The sequence below is a fragment of the Anabas testudineus genome, chromosome 4, assembly GCF_900324465.2.
Source record: "Anabas testudineus chromosome 4, fAnaTes1.2, whole genome shotgun sequence".
In the NCBI taxonomy this organism is placed as follows: Eukaryota; Metazoa; Chordata; class Actinopteri; order Anabantiformes; family Anabantidae; genus Anabas; species Anabas testudineus.
Genome location: NC_046613.1, coordinates 4,960,827 through 4,979,243, shown reverse-complemented (window position 1 = coordinate 4,979,243; position 18,417 = coordinate 4,960,827). Strand labels below are relative to the sequence as shown.

Here is an 18,417-nt window from a genome sequence, read left to right as displayed (position 1 = left end):
TTGATCACATCTCAACATCTTCATCAACAAACTTGTGTAACTGTGCTCTGATACACCCAGTTTTATTAAAAACAACCGCAGTGTTTCCACACACTAATATTGATTGAGTCAAATACAAGACATGTTAAAATAAATGAGTTCCTCTATAGAATCTTTACAACAGGCTAATACTAATAAATCACAGCACCATGAAAATCTGCCAACAATTATGGTAAATATTTGGAAATCTATTCCCCTTGGGAAACACAAACAATGATTAGGATGAGACTGGTTCATGATCAATATGGCAAATGATTATACAAATAATTGCAACACAAGAAAAAAGCACCAAGCAAGGAAATTACATTGCTTCCTAAAAAATGACACAGCAAATACAGCACAGACTTAGAAACAGCAACTGTAGCAAGCCAGAGGAAATCCTTAAAACAATTTGGCACATCCAGTCCACTTATAAACAAAACACTCATTGTTTGTTGTTGAGTTTTCCTAGAGATTATTGTAATCCAGTGTGCACATGCATGGGTGGGAGAAAACCAGTGTGTTTGTGCGCGCTTGTGTGCTTCCAAATGTGGATGAAGCTTGTAACGTAATGTTGATGGAAAGCTGCCAGAGGTACAGTGAATGAGGAAGCCAGAGGTGCTACATACTTCACTGCGGAATCTCTGCCTACACACCAGGTTTTAGCATCTGATTGAAATAGGCTTGCCGCCTTCTTGTCTCCTTATCCAGTTGCTCTTTGAGGGTCAGCACCTAACAAACAAACAAAAAAAGATGATAAGACGAGGAAAACAGAAACATGGACATAAAAGAAAACTTTAACAGCATCCACAGTAAACAGTAGGCTGAACACACCTGTTCCTCCAGGCAATTGACCCTCTGGCGATGGGCCCTCTCCCTGGTCTCCAAAGCCTGCTCTGCTTGGAGCTGACTGTCTCTCAGACGATCTGTCTCCAAATCCAACTCTTGGTGATGACGGGATGTCACCTCTAGGAGGTGCTGTGCATGTGAGTGCTCCATCTGGGAGATCTGAGCCTGAAGACAGTTCATATGTGCATGTAATTAAAAGTAGAGTACAAGAAAGATCAAGGTGCAGGTGATTGTATTGCTAAACTTTCAGGTTTTTCCATAGTAAAAATAAACACATTGTTCACACAGCGTGTTATATCTCTATATCTCTTCTCACCTGCAGGATCTGCACCTTATCTTGCCTTTCAGACAGCTCTTGCTCCAGGTTGTGGATTAGTTGCCCCAACTGTTCATTTTGTCTGGCTGCCGACACTGCCCCCTCCTCCATCCTCAGCTTCTCCATCTCCACCTGACAACAGCGTGAAGGTGACATAATGTGAACGACTTTACCATGATTATTCTGCACTCATGCAGCTTCCTGTAATCCATATAACAGAAGCCAAGCACAGAGTCACTTGGTTCTCACAGTCCACCTACAAGTTTCCATCAATGTAGGATCATTTTGTACAACATGTGACAAAGATGAATATGTGCGAAATGAAAAAAAAGTGGCAGACAAATGACAAATCACGCCATAGTAAACATTAAATGATCTCCTGTCTTGTTTAATGTAAGGGTTCATTTTGAGTATTAATACTTTGGGAACTGCACGTCTTCAAAATGTAGCAGCAAGGCTTCTGACCAACACTAAACACAGATTACTTCAGTCCTGGCCTCTTTACAAACAAGGGCTTCCAGCAGTTGTAGAATTGACTTTAAGATCATTTTAATTGTGTTTAAAGCCATTTGTGGTTTGGCTACCTTGTATATTTCAGATCTTGTACCTCATATTCAGCACAAACACTCTGACTGACTGACCAAAAGCAGTTTTCTGTGATCCAGGTTAAAGAAAAAGTGTTGGTGTGTGTGTGAGTTTTTGCTGTAACATTATGAAACATCATCAGGGTACTTGAGTCCATGCTACACTAAAAAGGTAGTATTTTTCTGTTGTCTTACTTCTTCTAATTCTTAAAACCTAATGTAAACTTCTGAAATACAATATATATAAAATATATATACTCTTTATATAAGTTTAGATTTTTTAGAATTCCGCAGATGTGATAGCCCACCTTTTCCAAAGTTTTCCTGAGTGCTGATTTGTCTTTACCAAGGCGTGTCAGCACCCTCTCCATCTCTGCTTTCTCATTTTTTAGCTTTTGCAAAGAGTTCTGGAGACTGGTGACCCTTTCATGGAGTTCCTCCTTCTCTCTCTGCAGCTGCTGGGAGCTCTCCTGGGCCTGCAGTTCAGCTTCCTGATGCTGCTTCAGACTCTGGGACACAATCAATCATCCATACATTAAAACGCAGTCTCCTTACCTTCATTTACACTTTAACCTCAGTGTGACTCACCTCTGTGAGCGACCTGTTATGTTTCTCCAGCTCAGAATTTGTCAGGTCTGAGTCCTCTTGGGCTTGTTGAAGGTTTTGGGTCCGTTCTGTAAGTGTATGGTTCAGCCTCTTACTCTCTGAAAGGGCATCTCGTGTCTTATCCAAGCGTTCCTAGTGGCACAGACATGTTGAAATACATATGAGTTACACTGTTCCATTAAACCATCATTTAGCAACCTTATATTTCTGACCTGCATTTATATTCTACAGTTTTACAACTTTGACACTTGATGATGACATACTGTAGATGGCTGCAGGCAAGAGTTGTGTTTTTTTATTTTTTTCACTTTTACTGCAATGAGCCAACAGCTTTTGAGTAAACCAAGAGATTTATACTAAGTATGTCATGTTTTTGTTTGCTTAAAATGCAGTCCCAAACTATGTCTAACAAAGTTCTCCTGAGAAGCTCTTGGAGAATTAATGAGGTTGCCTGAGCATTTTATTGCTTAGCCTTTGAGGACTCGCAGGAAAACCACAGCAGCAAATATAAATAAAAATGCTCAACGTGTAGCTGAGAAGGTTAAATAGCTGCACTTTAAATAAAAGCACACCAACGGGAGTTTAACTATTCATCTTATTTCAAAGCTTTAAACAGAATTAAGATTTCATATTCAAATTAAAATCCAGTGCACATGATATGTTTTATGTAACAGAAACGAAAAAATTTTATGACATTAAAAATTTTCATTCAATTCAATTCAATTCAAACTAGGTGATTAATTGTACCTGCAGCATCCTCCGGTCTTGCTCACTGGCAGTCAGAGCCCTCTGCAGCTGTGTTATCTGCTGCTGTAGGGCTCCTGTGTTGGCCCTGTTGTCACTTATTGTGTTTGTCAGTTTGTGGAGCTGCTCTCTCAGCTGGCTTTCATGCTGCTCAGCTCGAGCCAGTGATGTGGTTAGCCTCTCCTCACTGACCCTCAGTGCTGCACAACGGTCCTCGCTCTCACTCATTTTCCTCCTCATCTCTGACAGTCTCTCCTGCAGCGCCCCCGCCTCTGCATCCAGCTCTGCTATCTTGAGCTGGGCCCGCTGTAGCTCACCCTCAAGGGTACGCTGAGAGAGCTCCAGAGAGCTCACTCTATTCTCTGCGGCTTCTAAAGACTCTTTCAGCTTCTGTTTTTCTGCAGTCACACGAGATTCTAAGCCTTGCAGGAGCTTTAACTTATCCTGTGGAGGCATTGGCACAGAATTTTATCAGATGCCACTAAAAATGGTGTGCACTGTTGTAGTTAATATTTATCTCCTGGTCTCTTACATACCTGCAGTGCCTTAGATTCTGTCTGAGCGGCTTGCAGACTAGTCCTGAGTTTACCTACATCCTCCTCAAGGCTTCTCTTTTCTGTCTCTGCACGATGGGATGCTTCTTCCTGGAAGGAGAGGGATCGTTGTGCCTCAAGCAATCCTTCTGCCATCTCTTTTTTTCCTGTAAAAACATGTTAAAATGTTATGTCTAAACGTAATTATTAAAAAATAATTATAGGACTCACTGACTTTATTACCCTGTTGTGATTGCTTTAAGGATGTCTGCAGTTGTAGGAGCTGGGCAGTTGATTTATCCTGGCTGCTTTGGAGCTCTGTCACCTGGTGACTTAGACTGAGAATCTGAGCCTTGGCTTCATCCTGAAGCAGAAATGCTTATTAATGTAAAATATTCTGCTAAAATACAAACACTTAACATTTAATACATGAGTTAAATAACTGTTGTGCTGTTTGTGTACTTTTACACAGCTTTGTAAAAACAGCATGTAGCATATAGTTATTAGGAAATTCAATCATACCCTGTCTTTTTGTGCTTGTCTTAGATCCTGCAGGAATTCCTGAAGGGCTGTGTGCACTAACTCCACATCTAGCTCCTCATCTTCACAGGACAAGGGCAACACAGATCTGTCTGTCATACTCTTCCCCCCTACCCAGAGACCACACTTATTAATGTATATTCATCTAGAAGTAATTGGCATGACAACATCATAAAAGTCCATGATCGCACCTTTTATTTGCATGTGACTTCTCCAGGGAGAGAGAGATCGTCTGCGTGACCCAGATGTGCCTGAAAGACACTTGCGGTTCATGCCAACAGTGCGACGCAAAGCTGAATACAACCCTGCCAGCTTGAGCTCCAACCCCTTGCATTTGGCGTCACCAAGCTGCAGTAGCTCTTCCAGGCTCTGGGCCTTGTTTTCTGCAAGACCAACTTGCGCAGAGAGTTCCCTGACCTGGACCCTGGCATCCTCTAATGCTTCCTCAAGCCGGGCAGAGGTTTCTCTGAGTGTTTGCTCACTTTGCTGCTTATAAGCTTTACTCTCTTGCAGCAGCTCTTGGCTCTCTTGTTCCGCTGTTTCCAGCTCCACCACACGCCGCTTCAGACCTTCAACCTGCAAAATCACAAGACAAGACAATCCTAATTTATCATCTGTGTGTTTATTACATAGCGTGGAATATATCACGAATAAGGCAATTGATAACGCAAACATTCACACCTTATAGTTGTGTAGTGTATAGTGTAATTTAATTTGTCTGTAGTTATGACCAGAATAAAAAAAACATGTTAATCAGACTCTGGATACACAACATGTTCTCCATGGTTTCCCAAACAAAATCTGTTGCCAAAATTATTTTGTGTTGGGTTTTTATCAAGACACCTGAAGTCAAAATTATTTATCACTTTTGCAGAAATATAGACAATAAAAGTAAAAAAAATCCTTTAAGAATTATGTAGTAATTGAGTATCTGCAAAACATTTGCTCACTGATGGTTTTGGAAGATACTAAATATGAATATATGTGACATTTACCATGTGAAATTAAGAAATACAAGACTTTTACCTGGGATCTAAAATTAATCAACACTATGTTATGTTATGGTGTGTCTCATTTACTGTATGCATGAGTATGACAGGTAATTTTTTAACATGTCGCAAGAGTGGAATGCTTGCACTAGCCTTTTGTTAACAGACTAATTGCTTTATGCATGCTACCTCATTCAGCGCCGCTTCTCTGCCAGCCTCACACTCCAACACCCTCTGTTTGAGAGTGAAAACTTCGTGACGTGTCTCCTCCTCTTTCTGCTCCTCCTGACATACACGAGCTTGTAGCTCTTGCAGCTCCTGTTTCTGCCGGCTGTTCTCACCTTCAAGGAACTTTACCTGCTCATGTTAATGGAGTAAAAACTATATGAAGGCTTTATTTACAATAAATCAGATCAAAAGCAGAAACTTCAATAATGTTTTACCTGTCTGCGAAGCTCCTGTAGCTCTCTGCGTGCCTGTAGGCGAGACTTCTCCAGATCCCTCATGTTGCTCCGTAGAGCGGTTGCTTCCTGTTGTATTGAGCTCCTACATTCCTCTAGGACAGCCACTTTTTGCTCCCTCTCTTCCACAGCTCGTCTCAAACTAGTCAAGATATGTTTATAGTTAACATCAACACTGGAAAAACAGGATTTACAGAATGCCATGTAAAAGTTGTACCTGCTGTTATCACCCTCTGCTCTCTTGATCAAAGTTCTGAGCTCTTCATTAGTGATTTGGATGGCCTCTTTTTCTCTGGTCTCGTCACCCAAGAGCCTTTTCAGATCCAAAGCTTCTTTTCGTTGCTTGTCCCGTTCCTGAGCACAATCCTGAAGCTCTCTATGAGCATCAATTAGTTCTCTTCGTCCTTTCATAAGTCCATCCTCTGTTTCCTGCAGTTGCTGACGAAGGCCTTTTACCTTAATGTCCAGATTAGGGAGAATGAAAAACAAGATATTGTGTCAAACAGAGTAATTCAGGAGGTCTTAAGAATAAATAGTACACCTCAAATGTTAAATCCAAATGTTACCTTTACTTTCTTTATCTACCTAACCTTATTATTTAATAACATACAGGACTTAATAAAGTGCTATTTAAACTAATATTAAACCTATGTTTACAATATAAAGTCAGTAAGGAGACCCACTACACAGAAGTCTTCTCATCCTCAATATTTTTTGAAAACATCTATTCAGCTGTTACATACAGCTCACCAAAAGCTCAAACTATGCATGCACTATGCAGTTTATAACAATCACACAGTGAAAACGCAATAGGAAAAATCCTTCAGCATACTACATAAGTGATTTTGGGGATTCGAGCTTCAGTGTTTGAAAGCTAAATTTCTACAACCACTATTTTAAGGGCTATGTGCAGAATCTCAAGATACTGCATGACCTATATTCTGTTTTATGGCAACATGTTGCGTGGAGCAAGAGGAATAGGGAGGACAGAGCTTATCTGGGCATGGATAAGAGCCAGTTGGGCCCGTAGCCAGTGCTGTCTCTTCCCATCTCCTCACTGCAGCTCGAAGTGTAAAGAATCCACAGAGATCAACATGATAAACAGCAGACCCCCCTGAGGTGGCAGGGAGGCAGAGGGAAAAGGGTGAATAAGGGAGGATGAGGACGAGGACTGTTATGTTCAGAGGCCACACAAGATGGCTCTTTCTCATAAACTCTAATGTGAGAAAAAACAAGCTAGTGCTGATCTGGCCAATTATACTTTATTTTATCTGATTTCTGGGTGGGGAGTGGAGGAGAAGAAGGGCAGAGAATATGAGGGCAGCAGTGTTGTGTTATATGGATGAGAGAGGGGGACCTGGAGTCCCAGTGGAGCCAGTCTCTCACTGCTGCAAGGGAGAAAATAAACACTCCCCCACTGGCTTATTTACACAAGGGGCTAACTCAAACTTGGATTTCATATTATAGTACCAGGGACCATATCCTACCCCTGATGGTTCTCCCTCTCTTCCATTGATTTCTCCCTTTTTTGCTCTCTAATTCTGTCACACACCCTCACTCTTGCTTTTTAATTGTCTGACATGAGTATCCTGAGATGGGATTACTGAAAAATAATCAAACAAGGAAATGTGCTGGGGTGGTAGCCAAATATGACGCTGAAGCCTGACTTGATATATGACATTAGGCAGGGCTGGCCAAACCTCAAAACTCTTCAGCTCTGGCTCTATACAAGCTCATTCTCTATAGTTTGATAACACTAACGAGACAGAGCGAAGGCAGGATAATCCTAATTTTTACTATTTTATTGAAACCAAGAAGCCCCACACAGATCAACAATCCACTTTTCCAGGGAAACCAGGCTTTTAAAGCAGGACATGGTAAGGTCCTTACAACTTTGTAAGTTACATCTTCATGAGGTGACTGTGAGGTTGTTATTTTACTAAAACATCCAGCATCCCTGTGCCTGAAATCCTGACCTCAAGCAACCTAAGAGTAGAGATTTACAACTCTCATTTGGCTCAGAGAGGTCTGTCACTGGGCCAGAATTATAGGCTAATTGCACTCTTGTGTTTATATTAAGGTCAGTGGAAATGCATTTCCCTTTAGTGGATTTGACAAAAAGAGAGGACTTGGAGTCTTAAGAGTGCACACAACCTCTGCTTGTTGGATTTGGCACTATGGCTCTGCACCTGATGGTACCCTCATAAAGCTTGTAAAGCTCTGTGGCACCAGCTAATGTCAATAGTAGCCTAAAGTAAATGGCTCTCCCTCTCACTTGAAGCAGATCCAATTCAGAACCAATCTGAGAATCTGTCATACTATATATATACAGTATATATTTATACCAAGGGCTGAAAAAAGAGATGGAAAAGAGGAAAAGATGTGGATGGTGAAGGCACAAGTGGTACCCGTGGTGATAGGGACACTGGGGGCTGTAACTCCCAAACTGGCAGAGTGGCTCCAGCAGATCCCAGGAACAACATCTGAGATCTCTGTCTAGAAGAGTGCAGTCCTAGGAACAGCTAAGATACTGCGCAGGACCCTCAAGCTCCCAGGCCTCTAGAAGAGGACCCGAGTTTGAAGGAATAAGACCACTCCAAGGAAGGAGCGAGTGGGGAAATTTTTATATATATATATATATATATATATATATATATAATTAAAAAAAAAAATATATATATATATATATATATTTTTTTTAATATATATATGCAGCCTATATATTTTATAGTTTTCTCGATATTTCTCTGTCATTGAGGCCCTGACATTGACAAAATCTTTCTTATGTGAGTTATCACTGCAACATATAGTATAGAGAGTATATTCTGATGACACAGAACAGGTTTTAAAAGTTCTCACCTCCTGTTGTGCATGTTCTTTCTGTTGGTTTAACTCTCTGAGCTGCTCAATTAGACTCTTCTTCTCATCCTCATTGGAGTTCAAAGACTCTTCAAATTGAGTCTGCAAGTCTTTCAGCTCAGACTGAAGAACAGCCATTGCATTCTAGACCACAGACAACCCAGATAGTTCAGTTATACTAGCAGAACAGGAAACTTGACCAGATCTCAAATGACATTGTCATACATTACCTTGTCCTGCTCCTGTTTGCTAAGTGCTTCTCTCTGCATGTGCTCCAGCTTCATGTCTGCTATGGCCAGGTCCTGCTGCAGGGCAACTAGCTTCTCTGTGATTGCAGCCTTCTCTGTCTCCTTCTGTGACATAGCCTGTTCACAACAGACTATGAGGTCAGGCTCATTTATATATTGCGCATAAAAGTTAGTTTGCCATAGGGACTAACAGACACTAGCCTAGTTTCTCTGGACACACATTAATTGTGTGTGTGGTTGTTCTTTATTTCCATACTCTAACACTCCACCATTTTTAAGGCTCATAAACATCTAACAAGTCTACACACCCCATTTCCAGAGTGCATGTAATTGACTGACCTGTCTGCATTCCATATCTGTCTCCAGTAGAAAATGTATGGTGCATTATGATGACCAGGATCAAACAACACTTCAGCTGAAGTCTTGTACCCAGAAACTTTTTTAAGTGTATTACAGGCATCAAATTCCTTCTTAAAGCTACAGTTTGTAACTTCTTTTGGATTGAGATAGTACCAACTTTTCTGTATTTGTGATTGAATCCACAACAAACCTATGAAGACCACACACCTGCTGCTTTTCGTTCTCAGCTTGCAGGAGGCTTTGGTTGCAGTCCTGCTGCAGCCTGGCTAACTCCTCTTGCACCTGATGCAGCTCCTTCTGGCTACGCACACGCAGCTCTTCATGTTGTCTATGCAGCTGCTCCTCAGTCTGCTCCCACAGAACCCTCAGCTCTGCACACTGCTGCTCCTGTCAACCACAAAACAAACTCATCTGCTTAGTTAACAAAAAGCTTGGGCATCTTATTTGTTAGTCAGTCTGCACAACCATATAATTGTACTGTACCTTTTTCCTGCGTTCAGCTTCTAGTTGCTCTCTGTGAATTTGCTCTTTATTGTTCAGTGTCAGGAAGGCATTCCTCTCCACCTGAGCCACTTTTTCCTCCAACTTACTCTGCTCTTGTGCAGCTTGTGCAAACTGGTTTTCAGCATCTACGCGCATTCGAGCAGCATCGCCTGGACAGACATACAAACATACCCAACACCAAAGCCAAACTTTCACCCTGTTATTCAGTGGGGACACTTATTACACATGGTGCATGAGCCAGGATCAGCAAGGAGTTTTATTTATAAGGGATAGGCTACTCATCCATGTCTTCATGTGGAACATGCTAACTTAACACATGTATTTGATCCATATGTAGTTGTGTGGAGTGTTGGGACACTGGTCAGCTGAGAAAGCAGCCTCAGTGATGCTAGAGCCCAGCAGCTGCAGAACTCACAGATGAAATATGGATCTCTAGTGGGCTGTTGGAAAGGCTTCATGGCCAGGGGGTTTGGCATGGAGGATAGTGTATCTCTGAGGGAGGGGACTACTCACGCGTCAAGGCCTCATTAGCCAGCAGCAAACTTCGTCTCTCTCCCTCCATCCTGGTGCAGTCAGCCTCCAGAGACGAGGCAAGCTCCTGGCTCTCAAACAGAGCTGTCTCTAGGGACTCCTTTTCTGCTCTGGAACACAGCAGTTTAGGCACTGAAAAAAAGACCTTTGAACCACAAGGTGTAGAAGGTAATAAAATCCAATGATCCATCATGGTCCAGCATAGTTTCCAAATAATACCATGTTACCTAAAGACTCTTGTTACATAGGGTTTGCTGCGCTTCAGAAAGTAAAATTTGCGTAAAAAAAAAACTTTAAATGTACTTATGTTATTTATCTCAGATGCTTTTGAGGACACTGCACAGACTTACAGTTATTTCTTACACTCCTAACCTAACCTCAACCATAACAAATGCAGGCCTAAACCAAATTTAAATGTCCTGTGACATATGAAAAAAACATAAAAAAAAAACAAAAAAACTGTGAAAACTGGTTGCTCCCGCACATTTTTGAGGTCACACACATACACAACCAAACAGACCTAAGAGCAACCAGCTCCTGCATGAGACCACAGGCCTTTCGGTCAGCAGAGTTCAGCTTGACGTCCAGTGCAGCCTTGTCCTTTGCCAGCTCCTCCCTGGCATGGGTAGCTCTCTTTAGGGCTGTGGTCTGTGTCTCAAGCTCCTTCCTGCATGAACAAAGCTCAGCTGACAGTTTCTGCATCTGCTTGGCGACCTGGAGACCAACACAGACACAAACAAAAAAATGTCTTCAAACAATGAATTCATTTACATAGCAGCCATAACACATACTTTGGAAAAAAAAAGAGAACTAATCTTGAGCAGCAGTATGACAGTTGAATGAACTCCTACAGTTACAATATATTTGGAAATATGTATGTGTTGGATTGAGAATGAATCATCCCACCTCTACATTTTATGTATTTGGTGAACTAATATTGAACTCTACAAACCCCTCTTTTTGCCTTTATGAAACATAAATTACACAAACTTTAATTGATTCATGACAGTGTTTAGGAACTGCAGGTCCATAGCAAATGCACCGCCTGAAGCAAAATAAAAATGATTAGTGAGTTACGATTTTTTTCTGAATTCTTGCCTAAATCATTATGACCAAAGGATCTATATCGAACAACAAAAATAATGAACTGGCCACACATGCATTTTATTTGGAATTTGCTGAATTGCATTTAGTATATATTTAACTCCAAAAAGAGATTAATGTCTTAAGCTACTGAAGTGGAGATTCTCATAGGAATCATCTTTGTATAAATTCACTGAATGGTTATGATAGATTCGACTGTAATTCTAAGTTAATGACCTCAGCTCACTTTTAAACATGGTTACAGGTCAGTGTAAAACAGATTTCAGTGTACTTTAAACAAATAATTTTACATGATAATAGTTCTTGTTTTTTTCTTAGTTAGATAAGAACATGGACCCATATTCATTCCTGTGTACTAAATATGGAGCTAGAGTCAGTGGGTGTTTAGCTTAGCTTAACACAAAGACTAGAAGCAGGGGAAAACAGCCAACCTGACTCTGTCCAAAGATAAGGCAGCCTATCAGCATCTGTGTACAAACACCAAAGTGTAAAACTGACAAGCTGTGGTTTTTCAGGGTTACATTCAGGCCTGGAAATGTACTCCCTGTGACAACAACTTCACTGGCAGGACATAAATCCCTGCAAACTTCAACACAACTTCCAATTTTTACCTATATAAATAAAATACAATGTGTTGTATGTAGTGATTTTAAGGTAGGTCTGGTAGGTGGTAGATCTTCAGTCTGTTTTTTGCCTGATATACTGTGCCTTGGAGTAGTAACTCACACAACAAACTAAAACTAAACTAAACGTATCTAACAATAACTAAATGTTAACACATCATGGCTTTTGGCCTCTCCTTGGGTAAATATTAAAGAGAGGACATCCAACCAATATTAATGATGTGAATAGTGCTTAATAAGGGGATGAAACTGAGTTTAATGTGCTGGATGCCACTTCCGGGCATGCTTTATACACCGATAATTTATTTTTACAGATATAAAACAAAACCTGTAGATGGAATTTGTTTGATTGTTTAGATTTGTTATTTTCTAGCTGAGATTGACATTGGATTTCCCAGTTTCCCATTCAAAACAGATAATAAAACAGAAAAGGATTCTTTTCATTCTTAGCGGACGTAACAGAGAGAAATGAGAGGAGAATAGGAATACTTTAGGTGTTACTTTATTGGCTGTTTCACTAAACCCTGATTGGATATTATATGTCTATCTATTTATCTTTTCCAGTTCACATTTGTTCAAGGAGGTTCCTTGTTTGTTATGTCCCAAGTTACTCATAAAAAAATCTTAGTGGGGCCTCCATATCCCATTTGAAAGAAAAAATGATGGCAGATGTGTCCAGTATCTCTAATACATTTTAATGCGACAACAGGCTTCATGAATCTGCTGAAAGCTATTAATAACTGCAACTCTCCCAAGTGGTGGGAACTGGAAGGATGGAGGCTAAAGTGTGTAAGCGGCTGGGGGTCCTAAACCTGAGAGTGCTGCTCCAGGACTTGAGCGTTCTCCTTCTGCAGCCGGTTCAGCTCTGCTTCTGCTTTCTGGCAGAGATCCTGCAAGTGGCTGTGGGAGTTATCTAGAGCTTGTTTCTCAGCAAGCAGATTCATCATCTCCTGCTGCACCCGTGCTGTCTCCTCCCTGGCTGCTGCCCGCTCCACTTCAGCATCCCGTCTATGTTCACCAAGCTCTGCTTTTTCACATTCTGTCTAGAGGGGAAAGAAAAATATTTATCTTCTTCTGTCTCACTCTGACTTCCATAAACACGACAGGGCAACTACTTGCAGAATACCTGTAGTAGAATACGATTGAGTTCCACCTTGTCTTTGGCTAAACCTTCACTAAGAGCAGCCATTTTAGCCAGAGAATCTTTTAGGGCAGCCTCTTGATTATGCAGTTTGGTGAGGGATAACTCTTGTGCAGAATTTTGGGACTCCAGCTGAGGAGTGTAACATAAATATTAGAAGAATTTAGTTAATCAGGACAGGTAGAATACAATAATATAAATCAGGCTACCTAATGCAAACACAGGAGCCTACCTTGGTAAGAGCCAGAGCAAGGCTGGCCTTCTCATCTTCCAACATTTCCTTTTGCAGGGTGATTTGACTCAGCGCCTCTTTTACTGTCACAAGTTCCCTGCGCAAATCAGAATGCTTCCCTTCAAGCTCCTCCAGACTCCTCTCACTAAAACACAAAATGTTCCACATAGTACATGACTCTCTAACACTGTTTCTTTGTCTCACACACGTGCAGATTATTTGTATAAACAATAACTTTAACAGTAATCTATCTTCACTTCGGATTATGGAGAAATATTGTTTCCAAAGGCCAGAACAGGGAGTTACTTTTTGCTGTATTGCATGACCTTCTCCAATTCTCAGCTAATCAAATTTTTTCAAGCAAAAGAAACCATCAAAAAGATGAAAAAAAAAAAAAAAGTTTCCATCTTGCATGAGTGCAGTAATGCAATGTAAATCATTTACATTTTCATCCAAATGTCATCTGGGTCCATGGCTGGCTGGAGAATGACATATGTTATTCATCTAGACTCTAAACAAACAGAGCTTGAAAACAATCTCGGGTGACGAGATGTGCATTGTGTAACGGTCATTCTTCTGTGCTTATGCTATACCCTCTTTGGACCTCTGTGCGCTGGCGTGCCAGCTGCATCTCTAGATCCTCCCTTTGCTGCCTCAGGAGGTCCCGCTGTCTCTGAAGCTCCAGTGAGGAGCCCCGCAGTACCTCCAGCTCAGCGTGCTGGGAGTCCACCTCCTGCTGTAGCCCTGACAGCAGCTTCTCCAGGCTGCTCCTTTCACTGTGAAGCATTAAAGCAGAGAGAGGCAGTGAAAATGAGAGAGTGAGAGAGTATGTGGATGAACTGTTGCACAATGATCAACATAATCATAACACTTGATTTTTCTAAAAAAATAACATCAACAAAACACTTCAAAACATAAACATGTCTTGTACAATGTTGTATGAATATTGCTTTTGGAGAGGCTTCAATATATTTACATATATTCTTATAATGATGCTGACTGCAGATGAGCATAAACATAAACATAAAACATAAATATAAAACCAAACTATCATCATTATAACCCCTGCACTTTTCCAAAAACAATATTTAGGCCTAATAGGAACTTCACAACTAACAAACCAAGACTAAAACTATGAAACAGAAAACATCACTATCCATCCATACGTTAGCCCAACAGCTTTTCCTATTATGGGATGTGAGGGTGCTGGAGCCACTCCTAGCTGTCATTGAGCAAAAGGCAGGGTACACCACATACAGGCCAGTTCTATCACAGGGCTGACATATAGAAGTATGCAACTATTCATTCTCTCATTGCCACCTACAGTATGGGCATTTTAGAGTCACCAGTTCACCTAACTATACCAGAGTACCAGAAGCAAAAGCCCTCTAACAAAATAATAAAAGCACTTTTTATGAGTATTTGTATGTGTATTGACGCCCATGATGAGAATGTACCTAGTCACAAGTTCCAGTGAGCAGCGATATCTGTTGCTGTCTCTGAGGTTTTCCTGTAATGCTGCTTTAGCCTCCAGACTTTCCCTCCTTATTTCTTGGATTTTCTGTTCCAGCTCTTTCCGCTCAGTGCCCCTTTCCTGCAGGTGAGTGCGCAGTGTGTCCACTTGCTCCAGGGCGGCAGCCAAACACCCATGCAGGTCCTACAGTTTGTATGGCAGAGCATGGTTACATTTTATTAAGTGAATGCTATTATAAAGTGTCAAGATAGGATGGAAAACAAGATGGGAACAGTAGCCACTTTTGTCTGACCTGTATTTGTTTCTGATGCTTGGAAATAGCACTCTGCACAGCCATTAGAGTAGTGTTTCTCAGAGGAGAGCAGCCAGGAGTTGAAGACAACACATTTTCAGAGCCACTACTATCAAATTCTTCACCAACCAACTGGACATTAGAGTAGGGAAAGAAAATAATCTTTACAGTATATTCTTATGTAACAAACTACACACTCTAACCTAGTTCTATGTCTTGTTCTGACCTGGTGAACTTCACATAAAATCTTTTGGAGGGATTGGATCTCTGTGTGGAGGACCTCCATCTCTGCTTTATCATCTGTTCTCCTTGTCTCCTGAGCAGGAAACCATGTAAGGTCAGATAAGAAGCACACATAGAGCAAGCCTGACATTCCCCAGACTGCAGACACGGAAGTGGTGGAGTTTATCAAAACTAAGGTTTAGACTACAGCCAATTTAACACCCTTAAACACCCAACAACGCCCCCCCTGATTATCCCATGGTCCCACCATCCTGTCCAGACTGATCTGCATGGTTTTGAGGCTGGCATCCTTCTCACTGTTTTGGCTCTGGAGGTGCTTCACTGTGTCGGTCAGCTCCGCAATTCTACATGCAAAAAAAAGACAAAGAGCAAAATATCACACACCGAGTTCTCTGAAACACTGAATACGCAATACTGGCATGTATTCCTCCTCTCCAGGATCATCAACACTATCATGTTCTCAATATACAATCATGGGACTAACAATGACTTTTGATAAGATCAGAAGGCAGCTTTGATCCAGAATACAAAGGCACTGACATTCCTGCAGACTTTTGAATGAACTGTGTAGGAGATGGTACAAGAGACTGAAATTGTCTTCATTAGCACAAGAGCAATATTGAGGTTTCACTTAGGGGATTACATTTGTTTTTTTATTTAGTAATAGGAGAAATGTGATTTGCAATATGAATAATATGCAAATGCATGTTTTTTCTTTCTGACAGTCCAGATCAGTTAGACAAGTCCAGAGACAGTAGAAAAATATTGATATCGGACAACCATACCACATTAATCCTATCACTTGCATTAACCAGGGAAACTTTGGGTTTCCCAGAGTTTCTTCATTTGTCAGGTACTTAGTTCAGTGGGTTTTCTATTGTCTAGGTATAGGTGTAGATATTGAAACACAACATTTAGTCCTCATAATAAATACAGCTTAAGGCAACAATAATAATAGTTGTATAGAAATATGACAATGTATGACAATAAGGCTCAGATAGATATACAAATCTGGAGATAACTTTACCTAGAGTTAAGTTCGACTTTCTCTGCATTCCAACGCCCCTGTAGCTGCATAGCCTCTTTCAGCTTGTCCTTCAGCTGCCTCTCTAGCACTGACATATCCACACCACTAGAGGTGCTCTCCTGTGTTACTCTGGTCTCTAAGGTCATACAGGCAAGATGCAGCTGCCGACTGACAGCAACACATTCCACGTGCATATCAGACAGAGTCCTGTTAAAAAAATGGATGTGCATTAAGGTTACAGCATGTCATGATGAATTAAAGGTCTAAAGCAAAGCAATTATGTGAAGATTTCTAGTCAGAATTTAGAGGGCATAGTGAAGAAATAGCACTGTAGCACTATTTAAAAAAAAATCTCCAGAACTGCCTTCTACCACCTGAGGAAAATTGCTAAAATGTTACTAAAAACAATACCATGCATTTATTACTTCTAGACTGGACTACTGTAACTGACTAATAATAGATAAATCTTTAAAAAACCCTTAAAGAGCTCTGAACCATCTCTTAATAATGCTGCTATAGACCTAGGCTGCCGAGAAGCCTCCTTTGATGCACTGAGCTCCGCTCTGCTCCTCTCCTCTCCTATCCCCTCCTTATCCATTTATATGTCACTATTCCATGTCATAAACTTCATGGTCTTTCATCTCTGGCTGCCTCTTTCTGTACCTTTCTACTGGTATACCTGGTCTCAGAGCTGTCTGTTTCATTGCACATTTCAACCCTAATGGTTAAGGCAGATGCTGAGTGTCTTGTGGTGAATTGGTGCTATAAAAACAAATTAAATTCAACTAAACTGACTTAACTGAAAAACTGTCTCTCTGTTTTGCCCAAAAACGATGGATGTCTGCAGTGATTAAGATCCAGGATCAAGAGTTTGAAAAGCCTTCAGTTTAAGTTACGGGAGCCTTTTGACATGATCACAGAGGTCTATGAGCCAAGCAATCATTATTAGAGTAAATTACTCTTCAATAGTGCTCACAGTGGGTAAACATGATAGAAGTCGTGACTTTTATGCCTCAGGCTCTGTCCTGATGGATGACTTCAACAGTGAGCATAGACACCTTTAGCCATCTGTTCTCCCAGTGAGGAAACAATAAGCAGGGGGACTGGTGACCCTGCTGACCTGTTCTACTTTGATCCTTGGCTGAGAGAAGTGGATTGTGGTTGCAGTTCTGAGTGTGAGACACAAGAGAGGTGGGGGTTCTTGCAGAATCCTGTGTTGCTGAAGGAATTCTGGCAGCACGCCACGCTCACCTGTCAGCGAAAGTCCTTAGCTGGGTGAAAGTGCTCCGCAGGGAGGCGGCCTGGCGCCACAGTGCTCTGACACGAACCTGTTCACGACTCAACCGGGAGGCACATGTCTGCAGAGAAAAGCAGACAAAGGAAATAGAGACTGGGGGGTGGGTGGTAAGGGTGGCTTCCAGCAAATGATGGCACCTCACATTTTATTGTGATACCAAACAGATGCAATACTGGAACCCCTGGACTCACACTGGCACATATACAAATAATTGGATTTCCTTGAATAAACAGATGTAGCCCTTTTACAGCACGAACACCAGATTGTTTGCACAAAATTTTCCTCTCCCTCAGCAGTTGGAATGTTTTCACAGGAAACAACAACTCAAAAATCATAGCACTGAAATGAACAGGGAATGAGAATGAATTGATGAAACTGGCTATGAATGGAATTCCTGCCCCATGTGAACTCAACGGGAGTTTAATTGCACAATCTCTTTGCTGAGAGGAATAAACTTGAGCTTCCCCTCTTGCCTTTCTGACTCCCGTATTTCATTTTTTTTTTTTTCTCTCACCTCTTGCTCTCTGCGCAGACGGGTATCACACAATTCAATGTCTTCACGGGCCTTCCACAAGCTCTCTGTTAAGCCCTGATTGACAGTGCCTGCCTGTTCCAGTTGTTCCCGTAGCATACAGTTCACTTGGCTGAGGCCGGCACACCTGGAAATTACAAGCCTTATGACACTAAACACCATTTGGCATATAGCTAACACCCTAATACAGCATCCTAACTCTAATTCTGATATGTCGCAATACACATGTAGCCTTTAAAGCCACCCTTGCCAACCAAACTTACAGGGTGAACATGTGTGACAGTTTTAAAATGTCTGTGTCAACTTAGAT

At 41.3% G+C, this 18,417-nt stretch overlaps 1 protein-coding gene across 1 annotated transcript in view; it reads right to left on the bottom strand.

The window, feature by feature from the left end:
• crocc2 (ciliary rootlet coiled-coil, rootletin family member 2) overlaps positions 1 to 18,417 on the bottom strand; it is a 35,788-nt gene that overhangs the window by 7,120 nt on the left and 10,251 nt on the right. The window contains exons 8-37 of the mRNA XM_026344707.1: positions 18,090 to 18,234; positions 17,530 to 17,636; positions 16,279 to 16,485; positions 15,499 to 15,595; positions 15,235 to 15,324; positions 15,009 to 15,140; positions 14,700 to 14,899; positions 13,836 to 14,018; positions 13,243 to 13,387; positions 12,996 to 13,142; positions 12,682 to 12,912; positions 10,663 to 10,856; positions 10,125 to 10,252; positions 9,591 to 9,760; positions 9,315 to 9,494; positions 8,730 to 8,864; positions 8,500 to 8,643; positions 5,858 to 6,096; positions 5,623 to 5,782; positions 5,369 to 5,536; positions 4,382 to 4,766; positions 4,173 to 4,300; positions 3,894 to 4,014; positions 3,654 to 3,817; positions 3,121 to 3,561; positions 2,356 to 2,505; positions 2,076 to 2,276; positions 1,184 to 1,315; positions 853 to 1,032; positions 675 to 750 (exon numbers count right to left, since the gene is read on the bottom strand). Coding sequence (XP_026200492.1) covers positions 675 to 750; positions 853 to 1,032; positions 1,184 to 1,315; positions 2,076 to 2,276; positions 2,356 to 2,505; positions 3,121 to 3,561; positions 3,654 to 3,817; positions 3,894 to 4,014; positions 4,173 to 4,300; positions 4,382 to 4,766; positions 5,369 to 5,536; positions 5,623 to 5,782; positions 5,858 to 6,096; positions 8,500 to 8,643; positions 8,730 to 8,864; positions 9,315 to 9,494; positions 9,591 to 9,760; positions 10,125 to 10,252; positions 10,663 to 10,856; positions 12,682 to 12,912; positions 12,996 to 13,142; positions 13,243 to 13,387; positions 13,836 to 14,018; positions 14,700 to 14,899; positions 15,009 to 15,140; positions 15,235 to 15,324; positions 15,499 to 15,595; positions 16,279 to 16,485; positions 17,530 to 17,636; positions 18,090 to 18,234 — 5,180 coding nt within the window. The remainder of the gene's footprint in view (positions 1 to 674; positions 751 to 852; positions 1,033 to 1,183; positions 1,316 to 2,075; positions 2,277 to 2,355; positions 2,506 to 3,120; positions 3,562 to 3,653; positions 3,818 to 3,893; positions 4,015 to 4,172; positions 4,301 to 4,381; positions 4,767 to 5,368; positions 5,537 to 5,622; positions 5,783 to 5,857; positions 6,097 to 8,499; positions 8,644 to 8,729; positions 8,865 to 9,314; positions 9,495 to 9,590; positions 9,761 to 10,124; positions 10,253 to 10,662; positions 10,857 to 12,681; positions 12,913 to 12,995; positions 13,143 to 13,242; positions 13,388 to 13,835; positions 14,019 to 14,699; positions 14,900 to 15,008; positions 15,141 to 15,234; positions 15,325 to 15,498; positions 15,596 to 16,278; positions 16,486 to 17,529; positions 17,637 to 18,089; positions 18,235 to 18,417) is intronic.